This window comes from Magnolia sinica, chromosome 14 (genome assembly GCF_029962835.1).
Source record: "Magnolia sinica isolate HGM2019 chromosome 14, MsV1, whole genome shotgun sequence".
Taxonomy (NCBI): Eukaryota; Viridiplantae; Streptophyta; class Magnoliopsida; order Magnoliales; family Magnoliaceae; genus Magnolia; species Magnolia sinica.
In genome coordinates this window covers 73588472-73614422 of record NC_080586.1, presented here as the reverse complement: position 1 = coordinate 73614422, position 25951 = coordinate 73588472, and the positions used below count along the sequence as shown (strand labels likewise).

Genomic DNA, 25951 nt, shown 5'->3' with positions numbered 1-25951 from the left:
AATGAAATTAGCAAGGAATGCGTCGCTGAGCTCGGTAAACGAGCTAATGGATTTTGGTTTTAACTGTTTGAACTAAAGCCGAGCTACATCTGACAAAGTGATAGAGAAGGCCCGACACATCACGACATCTAAGGCATCGTGTAGTTACATATACGTCCGAAAGGACTCAATATGTTCGATTGGATCGGTTTTGCCGGTGAAGGGCGGGATCTGAGGAAGACGGAACCGCTCCGATAGCCGAGCTTGCATGATCTCGTCTATGAACAGGGATGCCTTCGCCTTAGGTCCTGTCTGACTAGCATATCGGTTTTTCTTCACATTCGTAATCTCCTCCTGCATTTCCTTTCGTAGGTCTTACATCTCAGCCTTCCAAGGTTCGTCGCTATCAGTCGTTCCCTCAACCGGAGGCTGTTGCATTTCCTCCGATCTATTTCGCGTCGTAAATTGGTAATAGGCAGCGGGGCGGTCACAGAGATATGAGATGGCACGGGCTCGGCCGAACCTTGGTGTTGGCTTTGCTGAGGACCAGTTCGTGGAGCGACGGGATGAGGATTGATGAATTGTCGTGGGGGATTCACTCGACCTTCATCCTGTTAAGGCAGTCGGACTTGTCGGCGATGGATCTGTTCCAGCATTTGCTTCATGTAGTTCATATCGGTCCTAAACTCCAGGACCTCCTTATCCAATTGTCCGTTCCCTCGATTCCGTTAAGTTTGCCTGTCGAAACAAAGGTTTCCTGACGGGCTGCAAAACCTTGTCGATTATCGGGTTGGTTCTGTGCCTCTTGGGCTCCATTCGTACCGGGCGGGCCCTCTGTCACCGGTGTTCTAGTAATAGGGACCTCACTAGGCTCGTTCTGGACGGTTCTTCTAGTTCTTGCCATTAAAGATTACTTGGCCATTGGAAATTACTCAGTACTTGAAGAAAACGACTTTTCGTTTTGTGTCCCACAGACGGTGCCAAACTGTTGATGCTGTTTTCGGCTCGCTCTTGTAATGACCCTTGGACCTGCACAAGAAGAAGGGAAAAGGTGACCCTGGCTTTACCAGGGGACCCTCCGATGCTTAAGTCAGAACCTGGGTCTTGGATTAAAGGTTTTAAGGCGATGGATTTGCATACCTTTTACCATATAGGTCTCCATATTTATAATGGTGTCGTGCACCGTAAGGCTTCCATAATTATAGTTGATCTCAATTTTTTTGGGGGATCCGTAATCCCTAATATTTCTAGATTTTCAGAGATTTTATAGCCTTACCTCCGAAAATCTCGAGTGGAGATCCAGAGTTTCACTAGGTAACTTCCGGATATAGAATAACATAGCTCGGTCGACTCTTATCTGGTCACATTGAGATAAGTTTTGCAGCTAATCTCCGTCCACTTCATTAACCGACTCTATCTTTGGGTCAGACTAAAGCTCGGACGGCTCTAGGGCCGACTGATCTTAAGTTGGTTTGGGCTTTCCTTTATGAGGCTTATGATTAAGCTTTGAGATGCACCTCCTCTTTTAGAGGTTTCACTTCATGGCTCGGGATGCTAAGGCTATGGCCGGGCCAAGTGCCTCACGATCCAAGCTACGTCTTTCCATCCAGCTTTCGTGGACTTTGGGCCTTATCCGTACTCGGCGTCTGACAAGTCTGAGCCATTGCTTCACTACTCTTAGGACCCTCAAGCCGACTCAAGGACTTGTTATATGGGCCACCTAAGGAGTACTCTCAAAATTAAATGTGGACACAGGTGGTATTAGAGGGCTCAAATTGAGGACTGTCCCTGACAACATAAAAGAATTTGATTGGACAGTCGACTGTTGCAGATAATAGGCCTCTGCAAAGTAATCCAGATTTCCTCCTAAAGTCTTGGCAGAAAGTTGAGCAGGGATGACAGGTGAGGCCAACCATGATGTTTGTTAGAAATTCACGGGTCCATCCATCCATTTTGTAAGGTCATTTTCGGACATGGTACTGAAAATGAGATGGATCCAAAACTCATGTTTATATGCCATCCAAACCGTTTACGAGGTCATTTTCACTTAAATGAAGTGAAAATATGAAAAACTTATCCTGATATGTAACTTTTATATCTATAAAAATGTTTCAACACCTAATATCCTACTACTAGGCATTTTTGTCAAAGCATGCAAAGCGTGTTCGAAAGGAAATGGACACAGATTCGATGGTCAGGCTTTGAAAGGAAAGGGACACGGATTGGATGGTCAGTACTCAGATTTGACGTCCTGAGATTTGATTAGTGGTCCGAATGTCATGAGAACTAGGGCCAGGATGCGGATTTCGTGCCAAGGATTCCGCAGTAAGGTCCTCCACTAAGATGCTAGGTGGGCCGCCTCAATGTTTGTGAGAAATCCACTTATTCATCCATGCTCATTTTAGGACATGGGACCAAAAATGAGATGGATTCGAAACTTAAGTGGGTTGTGCAATAGAAAACAGTGAGAATTCAGTTACCACGGTTGAAACATTTCTATAGCTACCAGAATTTCATAGGCTAAGTTTTTTATGTTTTCACTTGACATAGTAAACCATTTGGATGGCATATAAACATCAACCAGATCCCCATAAGGTTTCAAGTGTAGACATTCAGTTACGCACTGTTTCATCTGGTATGACATAATTGAGTTTCGGATTATTTTTTTTTTAATATCATGTCCTAAAATGGGCTTGAAGTTTTTTTGAACTATTTAGATTTCTCATAAACATCACAGTCGACGCTACCTTACATTCCCAGTCCGCTGACGGAGGTGGGTGTAGTCACTGCGAATGTCTGCTATAGCGTTTCTCCTTAATCTCCTGCGCTGGGAGCCAATTAGCCGATCCTGATGTTTGTGAGAAATTCATTCCATTTATTCATTTTTTGAGCTCATGTTAGCCCACAGGACTATAAAACAAAGTCAATCTAAAACTTAATTGAGCCACACGAGAGGAAAAATTGAGAAATAAATTTTTACTGTTGAAATCTTCTCATCCAACTGTTTATAAACTATAAATACAAGAAACTTAGACTATTACAAAACATTTGTGGCCATACGAATGTTTCAATGGTGGTAGTTCAATCCTCACTATTTCCTCTCTTGTAGCTCACTTGAGTTTTGGATCCACGTCACTTTTTATTGCCAAGTCCTAAAATGAGCTCGAAAAATAGAGGGACGGCTTGGATTTCTCACAAACATCACGGTGGGCCCCACCTTGCTGGGATTTCTCACAAACATCACGGTGGGCCCCACCTCGCTGAGAAATATTTTCGCGGGAAATCCGCGTCCAGACTCACCACCCAATCTGCCTCTATTTAGAAGATGTTTTGGTCGTGTGGTGGTGAAGAGTCAAGATAGAGTGATGACGTTGCTATTTTGAGCCAGAGTAACAAACTAGCCTGAGAAAATAATAATCTGTAGCCGGAAGGACGCGGTTTGGCTAGTGACCGGTATATCCATCCATCGCATGACACGTGGCAAGATCATATGCATATCAGGTCCGTTCATATGCAGTCCCTTGTCACTGTTGGTTTTATATCTCAGTAATTGTTACTATTAGACGATCTTATCCATCTGATCTATGGCCATTAAATCGACGGTAGAAAACAAAAGAAACAGCAGTTAAACAGTAAATATGCGGTGTGATAAACTACAGGAGAAGTACTGGACAGGATTGCCTCATCAGTTCTCCGTGATGTGTGTGGCTACATCCACGCCGTCCATCCGTATTGAAAGTCATTTTAGGGCAGAGTAAAAATAAAAATAAAAAATGAAGAAGATCCAAATCTCAGCTGGACCATAGTATAAGAAAGTAATTGACCGTCAAAAATATCTTGTGGGCCACAAAAGCTTTGATCAAGATACTATTAGTGTGGTATCTTCATCTAGGTCTTTGTGAGCTTAAGAACAGATTGTATCGAAAATAAACATTCCGGTGGACTCATGAAGCTTTTAATGGTGAGGATTCAATCACAACTTTTTCATGTGGTGTGGTCCATCTAAGATTTGGGTCTGCTTCGTTTTTGTGGTCATACCCTAAAATGAGCTATCAAAATGATTCGACGGTGTGGATTTAAGGGACATGCATGGATTTAAGGAACATACATCATTGTGAGCCCCTCAAACAGGGTCCCACTCACCTCGGTTGATCCGGAAGATGTCTCTACCATGCTACGGTCATTCCGCCTCTGTCGTTAGCAAAAGGACGAAGAGCGTGAAAGCATGAGGAAATGGGGGAGCGGGGATAAACGGCGTTAGAAGACCATTGACTGAAAACCTGAAAGGAAAGGAGAATATGCCGTCATAGGTTCCGTTATCTCTCCATTATCTTCATGGTTTTAAATACTCAACAATTCGCCCATTCTTCTACAGCTCTCTCTCTCTCTCTCTCTCTCTCTCTCTCTCTCTCTCTTCGGAACCTACTGAAAGAGGTTCCTTTTCTCTCTTTCTTTTACCTTTCTCCTTTTTCTCATTTACTTTCTTCCATTGCACTGAAATAGGAGCTCCTCCCTCTATCCCTAGAATAGGTATCTCTCTTTCCACATATATATTGGCTGTGCTTTTTATTTTTTTACATATATAGTGATTAATATTATTTACCTCTCGTTTCATTTTCAGAAACATTTTTGCCTTAAAACTTATCTATAAAAGATTGATTTAAATATGTGGGGTACACCATAATACATGTGATATGGTCACACCATTCATCCATTTTACCCTAAATTTTAGGGCATGCATCTAAAAATTAAACACATACAAAGCAAGCTCAAGTATTTACTAGTTGCCATTCAACCCACAAATTCACGTGGCATGTTCCACTGGAGCTTTGAATCTACCTCAATTTTAAATTCATGCCCTTAAATCTTCCAACAAAATGAATGGACAACATGTATAAGAAACACATATAACAATTGGCCCCACGTAAAATTCACACTCTTCAATTTTCATGTCAAAAAAATCATTTTCAGTATCAAAAAAGTACATGAATTACATTAGTAATTAATTATTATTTATTTATATATGTTCATAAATGGAAATATATAGAAAAACAAACACTTCAAAGTTTCTCTCCTTTCTCTATTTCATTTAGATTAGATTTTTATTTTTTTTTCAGAAAAAGTCTCCCTGCTTCTCTCTTGAAATTGACTCTCTCCCTATTAGAAACATTTACTCACGTGGAGAAAAGACTTAATGCACGTAAAATCCATGCCATCCATCAGGTGCGACCCTTTCACACCACCTTAGGCCTTGATCATAAAAATCAGGATGATTCAACACTCAAGTGAGCCATTCAAAAAATGTACACCTAAACCTTTAAATTCATGTAATATGACCCATATGAGTTTTGTAACTCTATATTTTTTAATTAATTCTTTCGAGTTTTGTAACTCTATATTTTTTAATTAATTCTTTCATCCTGCTCAGATTGATTGGATGTCAAATAAACACCACGGTGGGTCCTACACAAAATTAATTAACGGTGGAGGTTTCACCCAGCTATTTCCTGTGGTATGGCCCACCTAAGTTTTGGATCATCATAATTTTTGACTGAGGGGTCGAATTATTTTTCTTTCCTTTTTTTTGCTATTTTTTATTTTCTAATTTACAGAGTTTTTAAATACGTATTTTCCTTTTCTTCTTCATCATCGTAGCATTGCCGTTGAAATCGAGGTTTATCTGCGTTGAAATCGAGATTTCACTGGATTCGAGTCGGCTGAAATCGTCAATTTCTTTTTTTTTTTTATTTTTTTAATTGCAGTAAGGTTTTATACTTTTTAAAATTCAACGTAAATGAGGTAAGAAGATTGTCGTCTTTTGGAATTTGCCGTATATCTCGCTACAATCGACTAGAAAACGACAAGAAGAAGATCTATATCTTGACCAAAATACCCTTATATATTCCATTATTTACACTTTTACCGTCCTTGCACGACTCTTGTTAACGTAACCTCCGGTACTTGCTGGTAATTAATTACGTCACTTCCTATCAGCGATCTTCGAAATAGAAAGCGGATTGCCTGCTGAGTAAACTCTGTGGGCCCACCGTGATTTATGATATATGTATTTCATCCGTTCCGTTCATCCATTTTACCAGATAATTTTAAAGCTTGAAACCAAAAATGAAACATATCCAAAACTCAATTGGACCACACCAAAGGAAAGAGTGTGCATTGAACGTTTACCGTTGAAAAATTCCTGTGGCCCACAGAAGTTTTGGGTCAAGCTGATATTTGTGTTTCCCTTCACGGTGGGCCCAATGCAGTTTAATCAGTACCATAAAAGCGTCCTGAGTTACTAAGTGTGCCATAATAATAAGTTCCTGAAATAATTGATTTTTTTTTCCCAGTGAGATCTTGTTAGTTCAATGGGTCATATTTCGAAGATGGTCTTCGGTCTATACTGAATTTATAGCCCTCGTGACCATTTTGACTGTGTGAGACCAAATCAGATGGGCTGCCCACATTATGGATGGGCCATGGACTTTTTTTCAGGGAAGAATAGTCCTAACCATTAAAAAATGGTCTTAATATGAACTGTATATCTTTCATAGATTTAACGGCTTGAATGATTCTGGTGAATTAAAAAGGCTTATGAATTGTTCGAAATACGTACCCAACGGCTAAGCTGAACCTAAGGCCTGTGATTCTGCTTTTCTTTAATTCTGGTAGAAACTCTCTAATGTTTTTGTTTTTTTTTTTCCTGCTTTTCCTGCCATCATGGATGTTTCTATATGGTGTTTTCCGGCAATGGAAGTGGTGCAGGATCGATGTCTAAATGACAAAAATACCCTTGGCTGGATAATTGCAGTTAGAGCTGTGCATGAGTTTGTCCAGGTCTTAGGCCAGCCGGCGGGCTACTCCAGCTCAAACTCAGCTCAGCTCAGTCCTTGAGATCAATAGGGCAGCTCGGGCAAATTCGAGCCGAGTTCAAGCCAAGCTTGAATTTGATATTTCAAGCTGAGTTCGAGTTCGATCATACAAGCTATGTTTGAGTTTAGGTTTTATAATTTTTAAGAGAGATATATATATATATATATATAAAATGAATCTAATCTGAGTTGCATCGATTCGAAACGAGTCAAGTTCAAGTCAAGTTCCGAACGGAGTCAAGTAGAGTTTGGTCTAGTCGGGACTTGGCTTGAAATTTTTTCGAGTTAAAAAATCAATTCGAGTTGGCTCAAACTCAGTTTCAAGCTGAGTTTTTACTACTCAAGTCAAGCAACTTAACCGTGAGGTAACTCAAGTCACGTACAACTCTAAGATTTGCAGTTATACACACACAGGAGTGGATTGTGTAATGAGTAAACTCAGTGGGCTTACCATAATTTATGTATTTTATCCGCCCCATGTATCCATTTATCAGTTCCAATGAATCATATCATAGAAAACAAAATAGTTTGAATTAATATCTATCATTGAAATATTCAAGGGGGCAATAGAAGTTTTGGATCAAGTTGATATTTGTGCACCTTCATCCATGTCTTTGTGGTCTTATGAACAAGTTGGATGACAAATAAACATCCAACAGTGTAGATAAAGAAATACATTACGGTGGGCCCAAAGGAGCCCCATATGGAACTATTATTGTCTTATGTTGGAGGTCATCACGGTGCCTTCGTTCTATGTTAATTCTTCAATTATCGACTCAACCGAGTCAACTCACTGAGTTCATTAACTCGCTCTCCATTCTTACATTTAAATCGTTCATCCTCTCTACGTGCAGGCAAAGCTTAAGACAGAGCCATGGCAAGAGAACAACTACAGGTGCTGAAGGCGCTCGATGTCGCAAAGACCCAACTCTACCATTTCACAGCAATCGTGATCGCAGGAATGGGCTTCTTTACTGATGCTTACGATCTCTTCTGCATTTCCCTCGTCACCAAACTCCTAGGTCGCATCTACTACACTGCCGATAACCCCGACAAACCCGGCACCCTTCCACCGAGAGTCGCTTCCGCTGTCAATGGCGTCGCTTTCTGTGGAACCCTCGCAGGCCAGCTCTTCTTCGGCTGGCTCGGCGACAAGATGGGCCGAAAGCGCGTCTACGGGATGACTCTCCTGCTCATGGTCGTCTGCTCAGTAGCATCCGGCCTCTCGTTAGGTGAAAACCCTGATGCTGTAATGGCAACTCTCTGCTTCTTCCGCTTCTGGCTCGGCTTCGGCATTGGTGGTGACTACCCTCTTTCAGCCACCATCATGTCTGAATACGCCAACAAGAAAACCCGCGGCGCTTTCATCGCTGCCGTCTTCGCAATGCAAGGATTCGGAATTCTAGCAGGTGGGATGGTCGCCATCATCGTCTCAGCAGCTTTCAAATCAAAATTCGATGCACCCCCTTTCAGTAAAGCTTTCAAGGCCTCAACCGTCCCTCAGGCAGACTACGTCTGGCGGATAATTCTCATGTTTGGAGCACTTCCAGCTGCTTTAACTTACTACTGGCGAATGAAAATGCCCGAGACAGCTCGTTACACTGCTCTAGTAGCGAAAAACGCCAAACAAGCTGCGAACGACATGTCCAAGGTTCTGCAAGTGGAGATAGTAGCGGAACAAGAGAAGGTCGAGCAGCTGACGCAGAACTCCAACAGCTTCGGACTCTTCTCCAAGGAATTCCTCCGTCGGCATGGGCTCCACCTGTTAGGCACTACCACTACATGGTTCTTGCTCGACATTGCATTCTACAGCCAAAACCTCTTCCAGAAGGATATCTTCACTGCAATTGGATGGATTCCAAAGGCTGACACGATGGATGCACTCGACGAAGTATACCGGATCGCAAGAGCTCAAACACTCATCGCTCTCTGCAGTACAGTGCCTGGCTACTGGTTTACAGTCGCACTTATCGATTACATCGGACGGTTCACAATCCAACTGATGGGATTCTTCTTCATGACTGTTTTCATGTTCGCATTGGCAATCCCATACAACCACTGGAAGAAAGATAATAACCATATCGGATTCGTGATTATGTATGCACTCACCTTCTTCTTTGCGAATTTCGGTCCTAACAGCACGACATTCATCGTGCCTGCGGAGATATTCCCAGCACGTCTACGGTCTACGTGTCATGGGATATCAGCAGCTGCTGGGAAGGCGGGAGCGATCGTAGGAGCATTTGGGTTCTTGTATGCGTCCCAGAGTCAGGACAAACATCAGACAGATCATGGATATCCGCCGGGGATTGGGGTGAAGAATGCGTTGATCGTGCTTGGAGTGAGTAATTTGTTGGGAATGGTGTTTACGTTCTTGGTACCCGAATCGAAGGGGAAGTCACTGGAGGAGATGTCGGGTGAGAATGAGGAGGAAGAACTGGAGACGATAGAGGGTGGTGTAGGTTACAGTCGGACGGCTCCTGTTTAAGCGCTTGATTTTATAGTTTTCCAGCTTCTCTGTTTTTTTTTTTTTTTTTTTTAATCTGTTTCTCTGCTCTTGGTTTCTATGTTTCTGGTTCTATTATTCATGTATTTGATGATGTGGGGAGAGCTGGTGTTAATGTAGCCTAAATAATTAATACTTTTCAAGAAAATAGCATGAATTTCATGACTATGTTCTGGGTCAGCTATTTCATTATTTTTCTCGTATGTTTGGATGGTTCTCAAAATTGAAGTGAAATGGATTTTAATACGTTTATTCAAGCGATTAGTGGATGTTGGGATTCTTCCTCCAAATGAGGTCTTCTTTACCTTCAAAATCCAAGGACTTGCAAAGGTGAGGTAGTTGTATGGTCAAAATGAATTAACAAAAAAAAAGGAATTGTCAAAATGAATAAAGAGGAGATAGATGCGGTTAAGAAAAATGTGAATAAATTATCACCGTAGGGAATCACTTACCCGGCTGAGAACAACATAGCACTTCTAAGAGTGGCGATAAGCAAAGCAAAGGCAATGACGTAAATTACAACTGTGGTTGTCCCAGCGTATGAGCATAGGCTGACAAGTTCCTAAACTATAGTATTTCTTTACGTCAAGCACATGAATGCATATGAAAGGGAATTATAACTACTAGATACATCCTAAGTCGGTCCAGGAATGAACTACTCCTAACACTACGCTAAGGATTTATTGCTACTGAGCAGCAAGGGACTAAACTAAACCTAAATACACACAACATTGCACCGGCTTGATGGTATTCTTGCTGGGGATCAAGGGATCTCTTTCTTCTAATTTGCTCCTTATATTTATAGGCTCCAGGAAAAAGATTAGATAATAATTGTCTATCGACATGTCTTTATCAAGTGCAACCAACTAAGAACAAGCAGTTATACTTTATCTACCATGATTTCATATATAAATATGCACCCTTAAAATTGATGTAGTTAGGATAACCATTTACTCTTATCCGATGAGACCCAAATATAATGCCTGCTCTTTTCAAATATCTTTAATACCACAAGGCAATATCAATATCATTTATATGGATTTTCATACAAACAACTGCCTCTTTCTTTACGTGGTATGAGGACACACGAGGATAGGCGTTTTGCATGTGAACATCTCTGGATGGGATGAGATAAAATGCGAACAGGGCGGCTTGGGTGGAATCCGGATCCATTGAGGTGGGTGGGATCCTTGACAGGCCCCACCATGATGAATGTCCCTTGTATCCATGTCATCCATTTTGAAAAGTTATTTTAGGGCATAATTTCATAAATAAAGTATATCCAAATCTCAAGTGTACCGTGATACATGAAACAGTAGTAATCGACCATAAAAACTTCCCATGGCCACAAAAATTTTGGATTAAGCTGATATTTGTGTGTTATCTTACTCAAGGTCTTTGTGATCTTATCAACAGGGTTAGATGGCAAATAAACATTCTGGTGGCCACAAAGTTTTTCATGGTGGGGATTCAATCACAACTGTTTCCTGTAGTATGGTCCACCAATGATTTGTATCTGTTTCATTTTTAATATCATGCCCTAAAATTGCTGTCAAAATGTATGGACTGGGTAGATGTAAGGCACATTCACCAGTGGGCTCCACAGGGATCCCCGACCTCGATGGATGTGTGTGTTTTATCCATGCTGTCCATCTATTTTTTCAGTTCATTATTTTAGCACACGATTGCAAAAATGAGTCACATCCAATTCTTAGGTGGACCACACAACAAGAAATAGTCACCATTAAAAACTTCCTGAGGCCACAAAAGTTTCGAATCAAGCTGATATTTGTCTTTCCCTTCATCCAGGTACGTATGACCTAATCAACAGGTGGATGGAAAATAAACACTACAGCGGGCCTTAGGAAGTTTTTAATGGTGGGCAATCAATCAAAACTGTTTTCCTGTGGTGTGGTCCACCTGAGATTTGGACATGCCTCATTTTTTCACTCATACCCTAAAATAATGATCCAAAATAGATGGACAGCATAGATAAAATACAAAATCATGGTGAGGCCCACATCAGTAGCACACGGCACACTCATTGGTGATCTGTACAACTTTATCCAGATCATCAGATAACAGCGGGTAGACCGTGGAACGATCGAGTGTAAAACAATGGCACGAAACCTCAAACCTCTCTCTCATGACTATGAAGTCTTGCGTGTAACAAGATGGAATATATGTTGAGACCAACTAACGTTGGTGAGGCTGACATGATCAGCTGTTGCGGATGGAAACCGTAGCTTCATCAATTGCCGATTCGAACCCATGGGTTGTTTGTGAGAAATCCACTCCGTCCATTGGACGTGCCATCTCATTTTAGGGCAGGCCAATACAAAAGCTCAAATGTGCCAAACGAATGCAAAAGATTGGAGATTGAACGGTCATATTTAGACATTCACGAGGTCACAGAAGATTGTTTGTGAAAAATCCACCCCGTCCATCTGTTAACTCAGCTCATTTTAGGGGATTATGGGCCCAAAATGGGGCAGATCAGAAGTTCAAGTTAGCCCCGAGATTGGAAACCGTGGGAAAGAATCCAACATATTGCATGTCTCTTGTTAAACTGAGTTGAGCTTCGCACAACTCAAGTCAGCTAGGCTAGGCCAATAGCCAACCCCATCTTGAACTTAGCTCGGCTTGACTCAAATCCTCAAGCATGATTGTCCAAATCAACATAGTTTAGTCAGCAGGTTGAGACACCTCAAGTCTAGTTCGAGTCTTAAGCTTTCGAGTCAAGTTTGTGCTTGTGCCAAAAAGGGAAAAAAAGAGATAGAATACCGGAGGAGGGCTTGGGCTCGTTACTCACCAGAATCGGAGGGATTGGCCAGAAGTATTTGTACTCGGTCAACCATTAAGGGCTCGGCCAAGTATCTTTACCGAGTCGGATTCAAGCCATGGACCGCACTGAGTTAAGACGAGCTTGGTCCAGCTCAAACTTTTTCGAACTCTTCGAAAAAATTAGTTCAGCTCATCTCAAACCCCATTTCAAATGGAATCGAGTTGAGTCGGGCTTTACCAAACCAAGTCTAACGACTTAATCCAGCTGCCTCGGTTTGTATACAGCTCTAACAAAAACTCGTACCCACATATAACTAACAACAAGGCACTAAAATCAGTGGGGAAGTTTTAAGAAATAGTTTCAAATTTGTCCATAGCCGAAAATGCAGGTGGCCATATCCAATTTTTCCTTTGTAAAGGGATTTTGACGTACCGTATGATTGGAATATTTTTGGCAGCATATGGCCCCACTAATCAAATCGTGCCACATCATTTAAGCGGGGAGGTGAGTAAACTCACCACCTAATCCACGTCCGTTTAGAAGTTGTTACGATGACTGGTCAAAGCTCATGAGAGAGGGACGCGGATTGCGAACGGTCAGTTCTGTGGGCGGGCACACCCTGATGTGTCTGTACATCTGAGCCATTTCTCAGATTATTTTAAGGCATCATAATAAAAATGAAGCAGGTCCAATGCTTAAATGGACCACATCACATATGACTCTTACATTTAATACAACTGACATTTAATGCTTTGGGCATTTTAATGCAACCAAGCTTATTATTTATTTTGGTTCACTTGCGCGTTGGATTTGCCTATTTTTGTGTTTATGGCTTAAAATAATATGAGAAAAGGGACTGACGGCTTAGATGTACAGATACATCACGGTGGGCTCGCCTACAGATCTGCCCGTTCAGAGCTAGGGACAGGCGGGGGTAGTACGCAATCCGCGTCCGACGCCGACGCGGATTAGATACCGCCGGGTTGAGTACCGTGACTCATTACTCAAGTGACGTCACTAAGTTCTGTGAGACCCACTATGATGTAATGTGTTGTATCCACACCATCCATTCATTTGGAGATATCAGTTTAGGGTATGAGACAAAGAATGACCCAGATCCAAATCTGGAATGAGCCCCACCATAAAAAACAGTGGGAAGAGTGACACCCACCGATGAAACCTTCCTAAGGTTTACTAGGACGTTTATCTGAGATCCAACGTGTTAATAATTTAAGACAGACATGAAAGAAGGTAAAACACAAATTTCAGCTTAATCAAAAACTTTCGTGGCCGTTAGAAATTTTTAATGGTATATGGTACTCTCTCCACTGTTTTTCGTTGTGGGGTCCACTCGAGCTTTGGATCTAACTCGTTATTTGGCTCACACCCTATATTTATATCTCCAAGTGGATGGACAGTGTGGATACAACACATAATCATGGTGGGTCCTACGGAACTTAGTGACGTCACTTCGGTACCTAGTCTCGCTAGTCAACCAGTCACTAGTTAATCCGCGTCTACGAGAGATTGCAAAATTTTGAGGGGAGAGTAAACAAGGACGCAGATTAGCAACTCACCGACGTCACCAACTTCCGTGGGCTCATTTGATGTATGTGTTGCATCCACACCGTTCATTCATTTTTCTGTGGGGATTGAACATCCACCGTTAAAAATTACCTAGTGGCTACAGAAGTTTTCGATCAAGTTGATATTTTTGTTTTCCCTCCCTTCATGTGTTAACTAATGAACAGGTTGGATCTCAAAAAACATCACGGTGGGCCCTAGGAAGGTTTCAACGGTGGACATCACTGTCTCGACCGTTTTCTGTGGTGGGGTCCACTTAAGTTTTGGATCTGTCTCATTCTTTAGCTCATACACTAAAATGATCTCTTCAAATGGGTGGACGGTGCAGATAAAACACATACATCATGACGGGGCCATTGAGCGAGACGCTTTCGGTAGGTAATCCGCGTAAACAATCGGGAGATAATACGGTGTAGACGGATGAACCGTACGTGATATATCCATCTCTCCCCGCAGGACGTATGGTAGGGTCATGTGCTTATCAGGACCGTTCATATGCTGTCTCTTGGAACGGATGGTTTATATCTCAATAATCACTACTATTCGATAATCTTAATCGTCTGATCTGTGGCCATTAAACTGACGCTAACAAAAACAGTTAACGGTAAAATATACAGTGCGATTAACCGTAGGAGATTTAGGGACGGGATTGTCTCATCGAATTTCTAGTGCCAGTTGATCAATACAAGACGCTGCCACGTGTCCATTAGGAGAGATGTCCCTATACTACGGTCCTTCCAACTCCGTCGTCTGGAAAGAGGACGACGGGTGTGAAAGCGCGAGGAAAGGGGAAGAGGCGCCGATACGGCGTTAGAAGACCGTTGACTTAAAACCCTACAAGCATATGCCGTCAAAGGTTCCGTTATCTTTCCGCTATCCTCACGGGTTTAAATACTCAACTACTCTCCTCATTCCTCTACAGCCCTCTCTCTTCAGGCGTTCCTGAGAGAGTTTCCTTTTCTCCCTTTCTTTTGATTTTTCCCCTTTTTTCTCAGTTTAGCAGTAAAACGCAGTAATCTTTCTTCCATAGGTTGAAATAGAAGCTCCTTCATCTCTCTGGAATAGAAGCTCCTTCATCTCTCTGGAATAGGTATTTGATTCTCTCTCTCTCTCTCATTTAGATCCGATTTTTCTCCCTTTTCAAGAAAAAAAATCTCTCTGGAAATTGAGTTTTAAAACGCTAATTCTTTCATCGGCCAAAGGCACAGCAGATTTGGATGAGATTTCATCCTGTGGTGTGGCCTACTTAACTTTTGGATGATCGTGCTATGATTAAAACGGATGCCGAAACTAAGAACGGCTCACCGTGATTTTATGAGAAATCAGCTCTGTTCATCTGTTTTTCCAGATCATTTTAGGACATGGGAGTAAAAATGAACGGATCAAAAAACTCAAGTGGGCCACACGACGAAAATGCCTACCGAAGTTCTTACCGTTCATAAGGTCATTCCTACTGGGATGATCTGTGGCCCTCGAAATGTTTCAACGGTGGATATTCAATTCTCACTGATTCTGCCGTACAGCCCCCTTGAGTTTTGGATCTAACTAATTTTTTTAGTTCAATAACCTGAAATGATCCGGAAAAACGGATGGACGGGATGAATTTCTCACAAACATCACGGTGGGGCCCACTTAGCTTCCCGTAAGAAGCTGCTGCGAAAGCCTTCACAGAAAATCCGCGTCCAGATAAAACGATGCCGCGTGTCCCATCAAAGGGGGTGGGTCCCGTGAAAGTTCCACCCACGTGGCTCTTGGATCTTAAAAGTAACATCGATTAGCAGGATTTTATTTTATTTTTTTTACCCTTTTTGGATTTTTTTTTTTCATATTTTTCTTGTTCAGAGAGCTTTTGATTCAGCTTTTTTTTTTTTTTTTTCTCTTTGAAGCAGTACCGTTGAAATCGATCTTATTTGTGTGGCAATCGAGAATTCGCGTCGATTTTTTTTTCTTTGATTTTCTTCGGGTTTTTTTTTTTTTTTGTTCCAGCAAAAAGATTTTCGTCTTTTCGGCTTTGTCCCGATTTATCGGGACAACTGGAAAACGACGGGAAGGAAGATCCGTATCTCGCCAAAATACCCTTTCCTTTGCCAAGATTTACGCTTTTACCGTCGATTTTTATCGGAGACTGGGGGTCTTGATGGTAATTTCCGCCTCTTCCCATCAACGATCTTCGAAGTAATATTTTCTGAAATCCCCGAAATTTCGTCCTTTCAATCTTCAGTGAAAACGAAGATTGTCTTATACTGAATTTTTAAGAAGGGGATTGCGTGGTGTGCCATACATCACCTCGGAGGTCGGTGGTGTATTTACGTGCTAAACTGCTGTGGACTCCACCATAATGTATGTGTTATATCCACACCGTACATCCATTTTTCGAGATCATTTTAGATCTGAAACAAAAAATGAGGCAGATCCAGTTCACAGGTGGACCACACCAAAGAAGAAGCTTTGGATAAAGCTAATATTTGTATTTTCTCTTCATCCCACTGCGCTCCGTGGTGTGTTCCGGAGCCTTAAATCTGTCTATTTTTTTGTTTAAGCCCTAAAATGGTCTCATAAAATGGATGGACGGTGTGGATATAACACATACAACATGTTGGGGCTACAGCATTTTGCCACGTGAACACACCACAGAGGTCGGCGGTGTGTGGTATACCACGCAATCGGCGTCGGAATTTTTAGTCCCGTGGACTGCGTGCAGAACGCGGATTAGCAACCGTAGTTATCTCACTGCTGAATTGACGTCACCAAGTTCTAGGACCCACCATGATGTATGTGTTGTATCCACACCGTCCATCTATTTCGAGAGATCATTTAAGGGCCTCAGCCAACGAATGAGGCAGATCCAAGGGTCTGAGTGGACCCCATCACAGAAAACAGCGGCTAAGGTCATCCTGATGTTTATTTGCCATTATATATATATATATATATACACACACTCCGCGGACTACGAGACTGATCCTCCCTTTTTTACTATTTATTTATTTTGGTTTTGATGAAAATGGTTCCTATTCTTGCAATTAACTTCGCTTTTTACATTTTCTGGGCATTTTTATTGATGTTTCTCTCTCTGTCACGATATTTCGTAGGATTCTGCATTTTTATTCTGGTGGGATTTCTCTGTTGTTTTTTTCTGCTTTTCCTACAATCATGGAGCTAGTGATGGAAGTGGGCAGGATAGATGCTTTAATGACGAAAATACCCTCAATTTGATACTTGAAAATAAAGCGCACACGCATAATTGGAGGGGATTATGGTCACTTTCTGAAAGTCTGTGTTCAACCCTTCAATTACAAGGGATATGATATATCCTCTGCTTTTGCTGCAACCTTGGGGGATTTTTAATTGGAGGGTCTCGAATAAGATAACATGAACCTTTTGGGTTTTTTTTTTTTTTCCTTCTTGATTCCTTTTCCATGAATCTATCTGGGACCACCTACATGAGCCGAGCTCCTTCACTGGATGATTCTGGACCATTCGTCAGTGAGATCCACCATCAGAATCCACCCCATGGTACATGATTGAATGGTTGGATGATCCAGTGGGCCCTTTCTCACTCTATGGTTAAATTTAAATAAACGGCTGAAATTTTGTACACTGGGTCATATACAGCAGACCCACCAGATTAACAGCTGTGATCAGAAAGGATGAACCTAATGTGTGGTGGGAGATCTCATGTCATACAATTTTCATTTAGAGGATTTTTGGCCTGACCTGCTCAGCCCAGCTAATCTATCTATTGATCAAGTGGGCCACACATGCACAATAAATAAACAATAAGGAACTGATTGCTTCAAAAAAAAAAAAAAAGAAGATTAAAACAGCCTATTTGTAGGATACAACACATGTAAATATAAAACCAAGTCAACCCATGCTCGCCAGGTTGGATTGGGCTAAAATCACTTGAGCCCAAACCCAACTAGAAAATTGGTCAAGCCATTCCTTCAAGCCCAACCCGGCACACAAGCCAAGCTATTCGGTCCGGGCCAAAGATGGGTTAGCCCACTGCCACCCTTAATGCAATTGATTTAGATGTACTAAAGATTTTTAGTTCCTGGCTCAACCGAGTCAACTCACTGAGTTCCTTTAACTCACCCACCTTTCTTTCATCTGAATCGTTCATCCTCTGCTTGCAGGGAAAGGTTAAGGTGGGGCCATGGCAAGAGAGCAACTGCAGGTGCTGAATGCACTCGATGTTGCCCGGACACAATGGTACCACTTCACGGCAATCGTGATCGCCGGCATGGGCTTCTTCACCGATGCCTATGATCTCTTCTGCGTTTCCCTCGTCACCAAGCTCCTGGGTCGCATCTACTACACGGAACAAGGTTCAAGCAAGCCCGGCAGCCTTCCACCGAATGTCGCCGCCGCTGTCAATGGCGTCGCTTTCTGTGGGACCCTCGCCGGCCAGCTCTTCTTTGGCTGGCTCGGTGACAAAATGGGCCGAAAGCGCGTCTATGGCATGACTCTCATGCTCATGGTCATCTGCTCTGTGGCATCTGGCCTCTCATTCAGCAGTAACCCCAATGCTGTCATGGCAACTCTCTGCTTCTTCCGCTTCTGGCTCGGCTTCGGCATTGGTGGTGACTACCCACTTTCCGCCACCATCATGTCTGAGTATGCCAACAAGAAAACACGCGGCGCGTTCATCGCCGCCGTCTTCGCAATGCAGGGATTTGGAATTCTGGCAGGTGGGATGGTCGCCATCATTGTATCAGCAGCTTTCAAGGCGAAATTCGATTCACCCGCTTATAATGTTGCTTTCGGGGCCTCAACTGTCCCTGAGGCAGACTACGTCTGGCGGATAATTGTCATGTTCGGAGCAGTGCCAGCGGCATTGACATACTACTGGCGGATGAAGATGCCCGAAACAGCCCGTTACACAGCCCTGGTAGCGAAGAATGCCAAACAGGCTGCTAATGACATGTCCAAGGTCCTGCAGGTGGAGATAGTGGCAGAGCAGGAGAAGGTCGAGCAGAGCTCCAACACCTTTGGGCTCTTCTCCAAGGAATTCCTTCACCGACACGGGCTCCACCTGTTGGGCACCACCACCACATGGTTCCTTCTTGACATTGCCTTCTACAGCCAGAATCTCTTCCAGAAGGATATCTTCTCTGCGATTGGGTGGATCCCGCCGGCCGCGACCATGAATGCACTCGATGAGGTCTACAAGATCGCAAGGGCCCAGACACTCATTGCCCTCTGCAGCACAGTGCCTGGCTACTGGTTTACAGTTGCACTTATCGATTACATCGGACGGTTCACGATCCAATTGATGGGGTTCTTCTTCATGACTGTGTTCATGTTCGCATTGGCAATCCCATACGACCACTGGACTAAAAAAGATAACCGAATTGGATTCGTGATTATGTATGCACTGACCTTCTTCTTTGCGAATTTCGGCCCCAACAGTACGACCTTCATCGTGCCAGCAGAGATCTTCCCAGCCCGCCTACGGTCGACGTGCCATGGGATATCAGCAGCTGCGGGTAAGGCGGGAGCGATTGTGGGGGCATTTGGGTTCTTATATGCAGCCCAGAGCAAGGATAGGACGAAGACAGACCATGGGTACCCACCGGGCATTGGGGTGAAGAACGCGTTGATCGTGCTCGGAGTGAGCAACTTGTTGGGGATGCTGTTTACGTTCTTGGTGCCGGAGTCAAAGGGGAGGTCACTGGAGGAGATGTCAGGTGAGAATGAGGAGGAAGAACAGGTGACGACGGAAGGCGGGGGCTATAGTCGGACAGTTCCTGTTTAAGCTCTATGTTTTAGTTTTTCAGCTTTTCTTCTTCTTTCTGTTGGTTTCTATGTTTCTGATTCTGTTCTTCAATGTGTTTGTTGCTGTGGGGAGCGCTGGTGTTAATGTTAGCTAAACAAGTAAATACTTTTCAATCAAATAGAAGGAATTTCATGTCTTCTATGTTCTGTATCAGCCATTTCATTATCTCTCATACCGTTTGATTGGTTCTCAAAATTTAAGTTTGATTGGTTCTCAAAATTTAAGTGAAATGAAGGTTTGCTCTCGTAGTCATAAAAATGTAATTTAAAACCCTCCCTCACCCAGCTACTCTCCCATCATGACTCGGAACGGTCGCACCATCTTGAGATCTCTTTAATCTCAGGTGCCATAGAGAAGAAACAAGCAGCGTCGTCGCGGCCACCGAAAGAAGACACAATCTACAAGCAACGGTTAAGTTCTGATTCTATTTCCATTCTCCACTCCAGCATAGGGAATGGTATAACACACATTCCGATTGTCAGTCGGAATGGTCTTTCATATGGGAAATTTTACAAACAGTTTGCCATAATTACAGTCGCCTCACTCATAGAGGCTGGAATTTTCATCAAACAGTTGGATAGTATATTACATCTTCTACCCGTCATGCACTATCCCTGTCACTTTCGATCCCAATGCTGCCATGGTGGGTTATCCTCGAAATGCATATACACAGCTGATGATGAGAATCTGAAGGTGTTTGTGACCTACAGATGATTGTAAACATACCTGCTGCCAAACTCCAACCTTCCATGCCTGTGGAAGAACCTGAGATGGGCCGATTGCTATTTTCTACACTCTGTTGTTCAAACTATCATACATTAGTTGAAGTGTTGAATTTCATCACCTCATCGAACTTCTCGACTGTCACTTCTTTAGATGATTGAAAACATTTGATTTTTTATTTATGATTCGAAGTAATTACATAAACAGTTATATGTGTATAAAATCTCTATAGTAGGGTTTGTGATCCAATCATTACTTTTTCCACCCCATTACATCCCATTTAAGGGAATCCAAACACGCCTTTAATCTGAGTTGGGAGCTTGTATTTGGAATGCATTGGATTCAACATCATAAATTAAGGTAATTTTAAATCCTCAATTGCGTTTGGCGACTGTTAGAATGCAGTGGAGTTCAAAAATAGAAATATATTAAAAAAATTTAGTATATCATTAATTTATACACCCCATTACGTCCCATTGAAGGAATCCAAACACACCCTTAATCTCATTTTGGAGCTTGTATTTGAAATGCATTGAATCAACATTATAAATTAAGGTAATTTTAAATCCTCAATTGCATTTGGCATCTGTTTGAATGCATAGGAGTTCAAAAATATAAATGCATTAAAATTTTGTAGTATATTTACAAAAACTTATATTTAATTACTATATCAACTTTAATATTTCAAATTAATATATATAGGTAATATTTGGTAAAATGATTGTAATGAGTCCATTGAAATATATACTTTGACGAAAACCGACAAAGTTCAAAGCTTTGGATAAGCCACAAGTATAAGGACCACTAAACACCCCATAACCAAAATTACAGATAATATCTCACATGATCGCATTGAACTTTTGAAATCAATATTAGATTGGTTTAACAAAATATCACAAATGTAAACAAAGTGCACTACCGAGGTCCATTTAGTACCAACAGACAGTCCAAATCAGTCATACATGACTGATAGGAATTCAATTTCCAGCGACCACATGGCATTGATCTGAATCAAATGAAGCCACATGGCAGCTGAGGTGGCCAAAAGTCTCGAAAATCTTGAGACACGACTGATGAAAATCGGATTCTGACCTGCACAAAAAGTCTACATATAAGCCGCAGCGACTTGTATCACCCTAAGCACCTCAAGAAATGTGCAAATGTGTCAATTCCCACCAGTCATGTCTATAAATATCAGGACATTCTCCCTCATTTGGAACAGCTACGAAGAGCGACGAATACCTATTAGTGGTTCCAAACCACATTCGAGAACAAGTGTGGTGAGGAGAGAGCTTGGGAGGGTTCTATGAGCCCAGGAATTATCCTTCACTTTGCGATCCTTTCTACATTGACTAGATGCCAATATTCGAAGAATTCGTCAATCAGCGGAGTAGAGTTAAAATCAGGGACACATGGCCATCTCATTTCACCTGAGAGTGGTTGGTTTCCTTCCTTCTATTCTCACATCTCTATATGGTCACACTAACATCTCACACATATAGCACATCAACACCACGTTCTCATCTCCCTTTCTTTTCTTTTTTACTTTAATGTTTGTCCACTTGGACCCTGGATGTAGCTACTTCTAGAGTTTCATGAATTCCTGAAAAATATAAAATCTCGTGTATTAGATACCGCACTCTATACAAGCAGAAAATAGTACCTAACCCATTCATTTTTCGTCACCGAGATCGTAATTAGGATCTCCAGCTGTAAACCAACCATAGGAGTCATTCGAAACGAGAGATCTATCTTTGGATATTTCATTTCATAAGTGATTATACGATTTCCAATATGTCATAGATTCTAAGCTTTCACTGACTTGTGGCGATTCCAAAATATATACATTGTTTCATCTAAGTCAATACGACCTCCATTAGCACTAAAAGAGCAAAAAGAAAAACTAGGAGTGAGGCAACCCGCTCGCGAGGTACTGTCCACAAGATCATGTACGAGCGGCTCACCAACAGTTTAATCATTGATTTACATGGCAAATGTTTGGACAATTCAGATCATTCTATTGCTGTGATTGTTTTGAGGTATCATACACGTGTGTATGTGATTGTTTTGAGGTATCATACACGTGTGTTTCTCTGACTTTGGAAAGGAGCCAAAAAAGACTCCCCTACCTTTTAAAAAGAACTAAAAGGGCATTTCACTCTAATTACACTAGAATTACAATAAAATGGTGAGATTTCAAAACAAATATATGGATTTCATTTACCTCTGATTCCATTTACTCCCAAATCCATGCTGCGAAAGGACTTTTGGAATCCAAATGTGCCCAAATACCTCTAAACTGGTGTTGCCAAACGACCACTTACATTCAAACTATATGCAAAAGAATAGCCTCATAAAAAGCTTGGGTGAGTCACACTAATAGAAACAATGAGAAATTACGCCAAAAACTTTTAAGTTCATGCATTGTTGCTTGTCGAAGTTATGGATAAGGTGTTTGGATCAAATTCGCTTGTTCATGTGATGCGTACGTATCGAGCATGCCAAAGTTGAATATAGCTGAATCAAACCAAATATCTTGTGACCCTAAACATTGAAATAAGCATATTAAGACTAGATTTGTGTAGATGTGCCTACTATCCAGCCACCAATTGCGCAAAATGAGATGATTGGCGAATGGGACAGTTCATCCTTCTAATGAGATCTTTTTACTTTTGGAGAAAGGACTTTCAATTAAATGTGTCATAGATCACACTATTCAATATTATGACAATATAACTTAAAAGAAATAAACTAGGCCAAAATCGATAAAATTAATAATGTAAATATATTTATAATTGGATGAAATGGAGAAGGAAAAAATAAAAAGGATAACTAACAACAATCCATTTGAAGTTTAGTAAAATACCAGGCTTCATAGGCAAGAAAGTCATCAGGCATGAAAGCTAAATTGCCTACTTAACTGGCTTCGTAGCTAGATGGTCGTCGGAGGCGAGAGTCCATCACATGACTACGTTTTATTATGTGAGATAATCGTGACTCACAGAAAGGGGTTGTCGTCCATTCGTCAAATAGATGGCATCATCGCTGGATACTCATTGTAGTGACTGCTTATTTGTTGTGCAAGACCGAGTTCCACGGCAAGATGACCGATGGCAGGCAAATCCTCAATAATCCGTTTGTCACACGATTGGGGTTCTTGACAAGATGGTTGTTGGAAATGACTGTCTATTCATTATCCCGCACGGCTGAAGATCATGGACAAGTCAGTCATGGTTAAATGATCAACTGTTCGTTACCCAGCCACATACTTAAATTTGTGGCAAGAAGGTCAGTGGAGTGATAATTTGTTCATCGCTCCAGGTCCTTACTTCGTGGTGAGATAAACATAGGAACGACTATCCATTCATTACTTGGAACCTCACTCCATGGGCAATGCTATCGTAGAACAACCACCTATTCATTGCTTGACTAGGCCTCCTAGTGAGATGATCAAGCGGAATCTCTATGCATTTGACAAGATGTCCATATTAGTCATCTGTTTAAGACTTGGAGATCTTCTCAAGTCCAACGATGTAATTGTGGACATATGGTGGAAACCTACTTAAATTCTAATCCAATCGATCCGGGCTAGTTTCTAATATGGCGTTGACTAATAGTAGAAGGGTTAGATTGAATAATAATAATAATAATAAGTATCCATAGTTGATGAAGGAGAGATAGTCCCGTCCTAAGAAGAGTAGTGTTGTATTGTATTGTAGTAGAGTAGGCCCTGGGCTTTTCATTCTCTACAAATTTATAGAAGTGTAAGGTGGTTCATTGTAAACTCCTATTGGAATCGACCTCTATGATTTTTTTGGATTGATTGGTAAATTAATAGACATGGTCGATTATACTTCTAATTCAAAACGAGTCTTCAACATTTTTCTTCAAGTGGCTAATTATTTGGCAAGCGTGGCTGATTATATTTCTTTCTTGAGAAGTGTCTTCATAATTTCTATGTAATCAACTTGCTTTCAGGCATTTGTGACCAATCATGTCCTACCATATATCATAAATCGCTATTTATCACTATCTTTGGTAATCTTGCATACTAGAGTATCCAACTTATAGCTCCATGCATGTGTAGTCACTTGTAGCATCCCATTTATCATGAGAAGAGTCATCCCAGCTAGAACAACAACCATGAACATCCTCTTTAAGCCATTATGAAGCCTATATCTTATTTGATTTTGCCACATGTCTTTTAATAACTTTTTACTCAAGCGTGTGACACGTGTCTCATGGTGATAACTTTACTTACACTTCACAATCTCTTTCTACCAATTATATCAGCTGTAAGGATCTCACGGTGCCATCATGTGTTGACTTACTAGTCATCAAATTTGACGTGGTTAGATTAGGTGTAAACACAAGCTGTTTTTTTTTTTTCAATTCCCTTCACCCAAGCGAGTCACACAAGATGAATGGGTTTAATTAATGATACACACTATGGTGGCGGCCCCAAGCTATGGTTGAATCCCAACCCAATTTTCATATTGTGTGCCCCAACGATTGCGAATGGGCAGTTTTTTATGGGAGCGGATTAGGTGAGACCCCAGATCCACCAAGGTGGGTGGGACACCAGACTATGGGGCTCATGGTGATGTATGTGCCTTAAATCTGCACCATCTAACCATTTTGAAAGCTTATTTTAGGGCATGATCCCAAAAAATGAAGCAGATCCAAATCTAATATGGACCATACCATAGAAATAGTAGTGATTGAATCCCCACCATTAAAAACTGCATGGGGCCATCGGAATGTTTGCTAGCCATCCAACCTGTTGATAAGGTCACAAAGATCTAGATGAAGAGACCACACAAATATCAGCTTGATCCAAAAAAAAAAATTTGTGGCCCTCTCGAGAAGTTTTTAATGGTTGATTACCACTATTTCTTGTATTATGGCCCACTTGAGATTTGGATCTGCTTCATTTTTTAGACAATATCTTAAAATAAGCTTTCAATATGGATGAACCGCATGGATGTAGTCACATACGTCACAATAGGCCCCACAATAAGAGATCCCACCCACCTTGGTGGATCTGGGTTCTCACCTAATCAACTCCCATGTTTTATGGGTTGTCTAAAGAAGATCAGAGTTATCTAGGCCCCACAGTGATGTATTTATTATATCTACACTATTCATATATTTTTAGAGATCATCATAGAGCACCATCAAAAAAATTAATAATATCCAAAGATCATTTGGACCACACCACAATAGCAGCAGCGAATGATTTTTACCGTTAAACAATTCGTGTGGTCCACTTGATAGTTAGATCTGTCTTATTTTTCATCCCAAGCCTTAAGACGAGCTCGCCAAATGAATGGACGGTTTGAATATAACACATACCCCATGATCAAACTCACAGAACTCCCTAACAAATGTCATGTTGTGCAAGCTATGGTTGCGTAAGGAGCAAGTCACTGCCATTTCGTGCAATACACCTCAACGGCTCGGTAAAAATATGGCTATGGTAGATGGAATGTTATTTCAGATCCATGTGGGGCCTACCGTGATGTATATGTTTTATCTAAGTTGCTCATCGATTTTGAAATATCATTTTAGGCGTTGAACAAAAAAATAAAGTATATTAAAGGTTGAAGTGAACCACACCACATGAATCAATTAAATTAAATCATACAATCCGATTCGTACCTAACCCAATCCGACTTGGTTTTCCTGTCCGAGTCGGACTCGGTTTGGGTCAGGCCAACCAT

General features: G+C 41.5%; 2 protein-coding genes across 2 annotated transcripts; both read left to right on the top strand.

Moving 5' to 3' along the window:
• The first annotated feature begins 4361 nt into the window (after positions 1 to 4361).
• Positions 4362 to 9602, top strand: LOC131226184 (low affinity inorganic phosphate transporter 1-like). Its single transcript, XM_058221938.1, has 2 exons — positions 4362 to 4509; positions 7706 to 9602. The coding sequence occupies exon 2, from the start codon at positions 7726 to 7728 to the stop codon at positions 9337 to 9339; it is 1614 nt and encodes a 537-aa protein (XP_058077921.1). The 5' UTR covers positions 4362 to 4509; positions 7706 to 7725; the 3' UTR covers positions 9340 to 9602.
• A 5066-nt stretch (positions 9603 to 14668) lies between these two features.
• LOC131226183 (low affinity inorganic phosphate transporter 1-like) lies at positions 14669 to 19644 on the top strand. The gene is made up of 2 exons (XM_058221937.1): positions 14669 to 14816; positions 17863 to 19644. Exon 2 carries the CDS (start codon positions 17883 to 17885, stop codon positions 19482 to 19484), a length of 1602 nt encoding a protein of 533 aa, XP_058077920.1. The 5' UTR covers positions 14669 to 14816; positions 17863 to 17882; the 3' UTR covers positions 19485 to 19644.
• Positions 19645 to 25951: the final 6307 nt, after the last annotated feature.

Bases quoted from the DNA above. Each gene is read 5' to 3' on its own strand.
- LOC131226184 (XM_058221938.1), top strand. From the start codon at position 7,726: ATGGCAAGAGAACAACTACAGGTGCTGAAGGCGCTCGATGTCGCAAAG.
- LOC131226183 (XM_058221937.1), top strand. From the start codon at position 17,883: ATGGCAAGAGAGCAACTGCAGGTGCTGAATGCACTCGATGTTGCCCGG.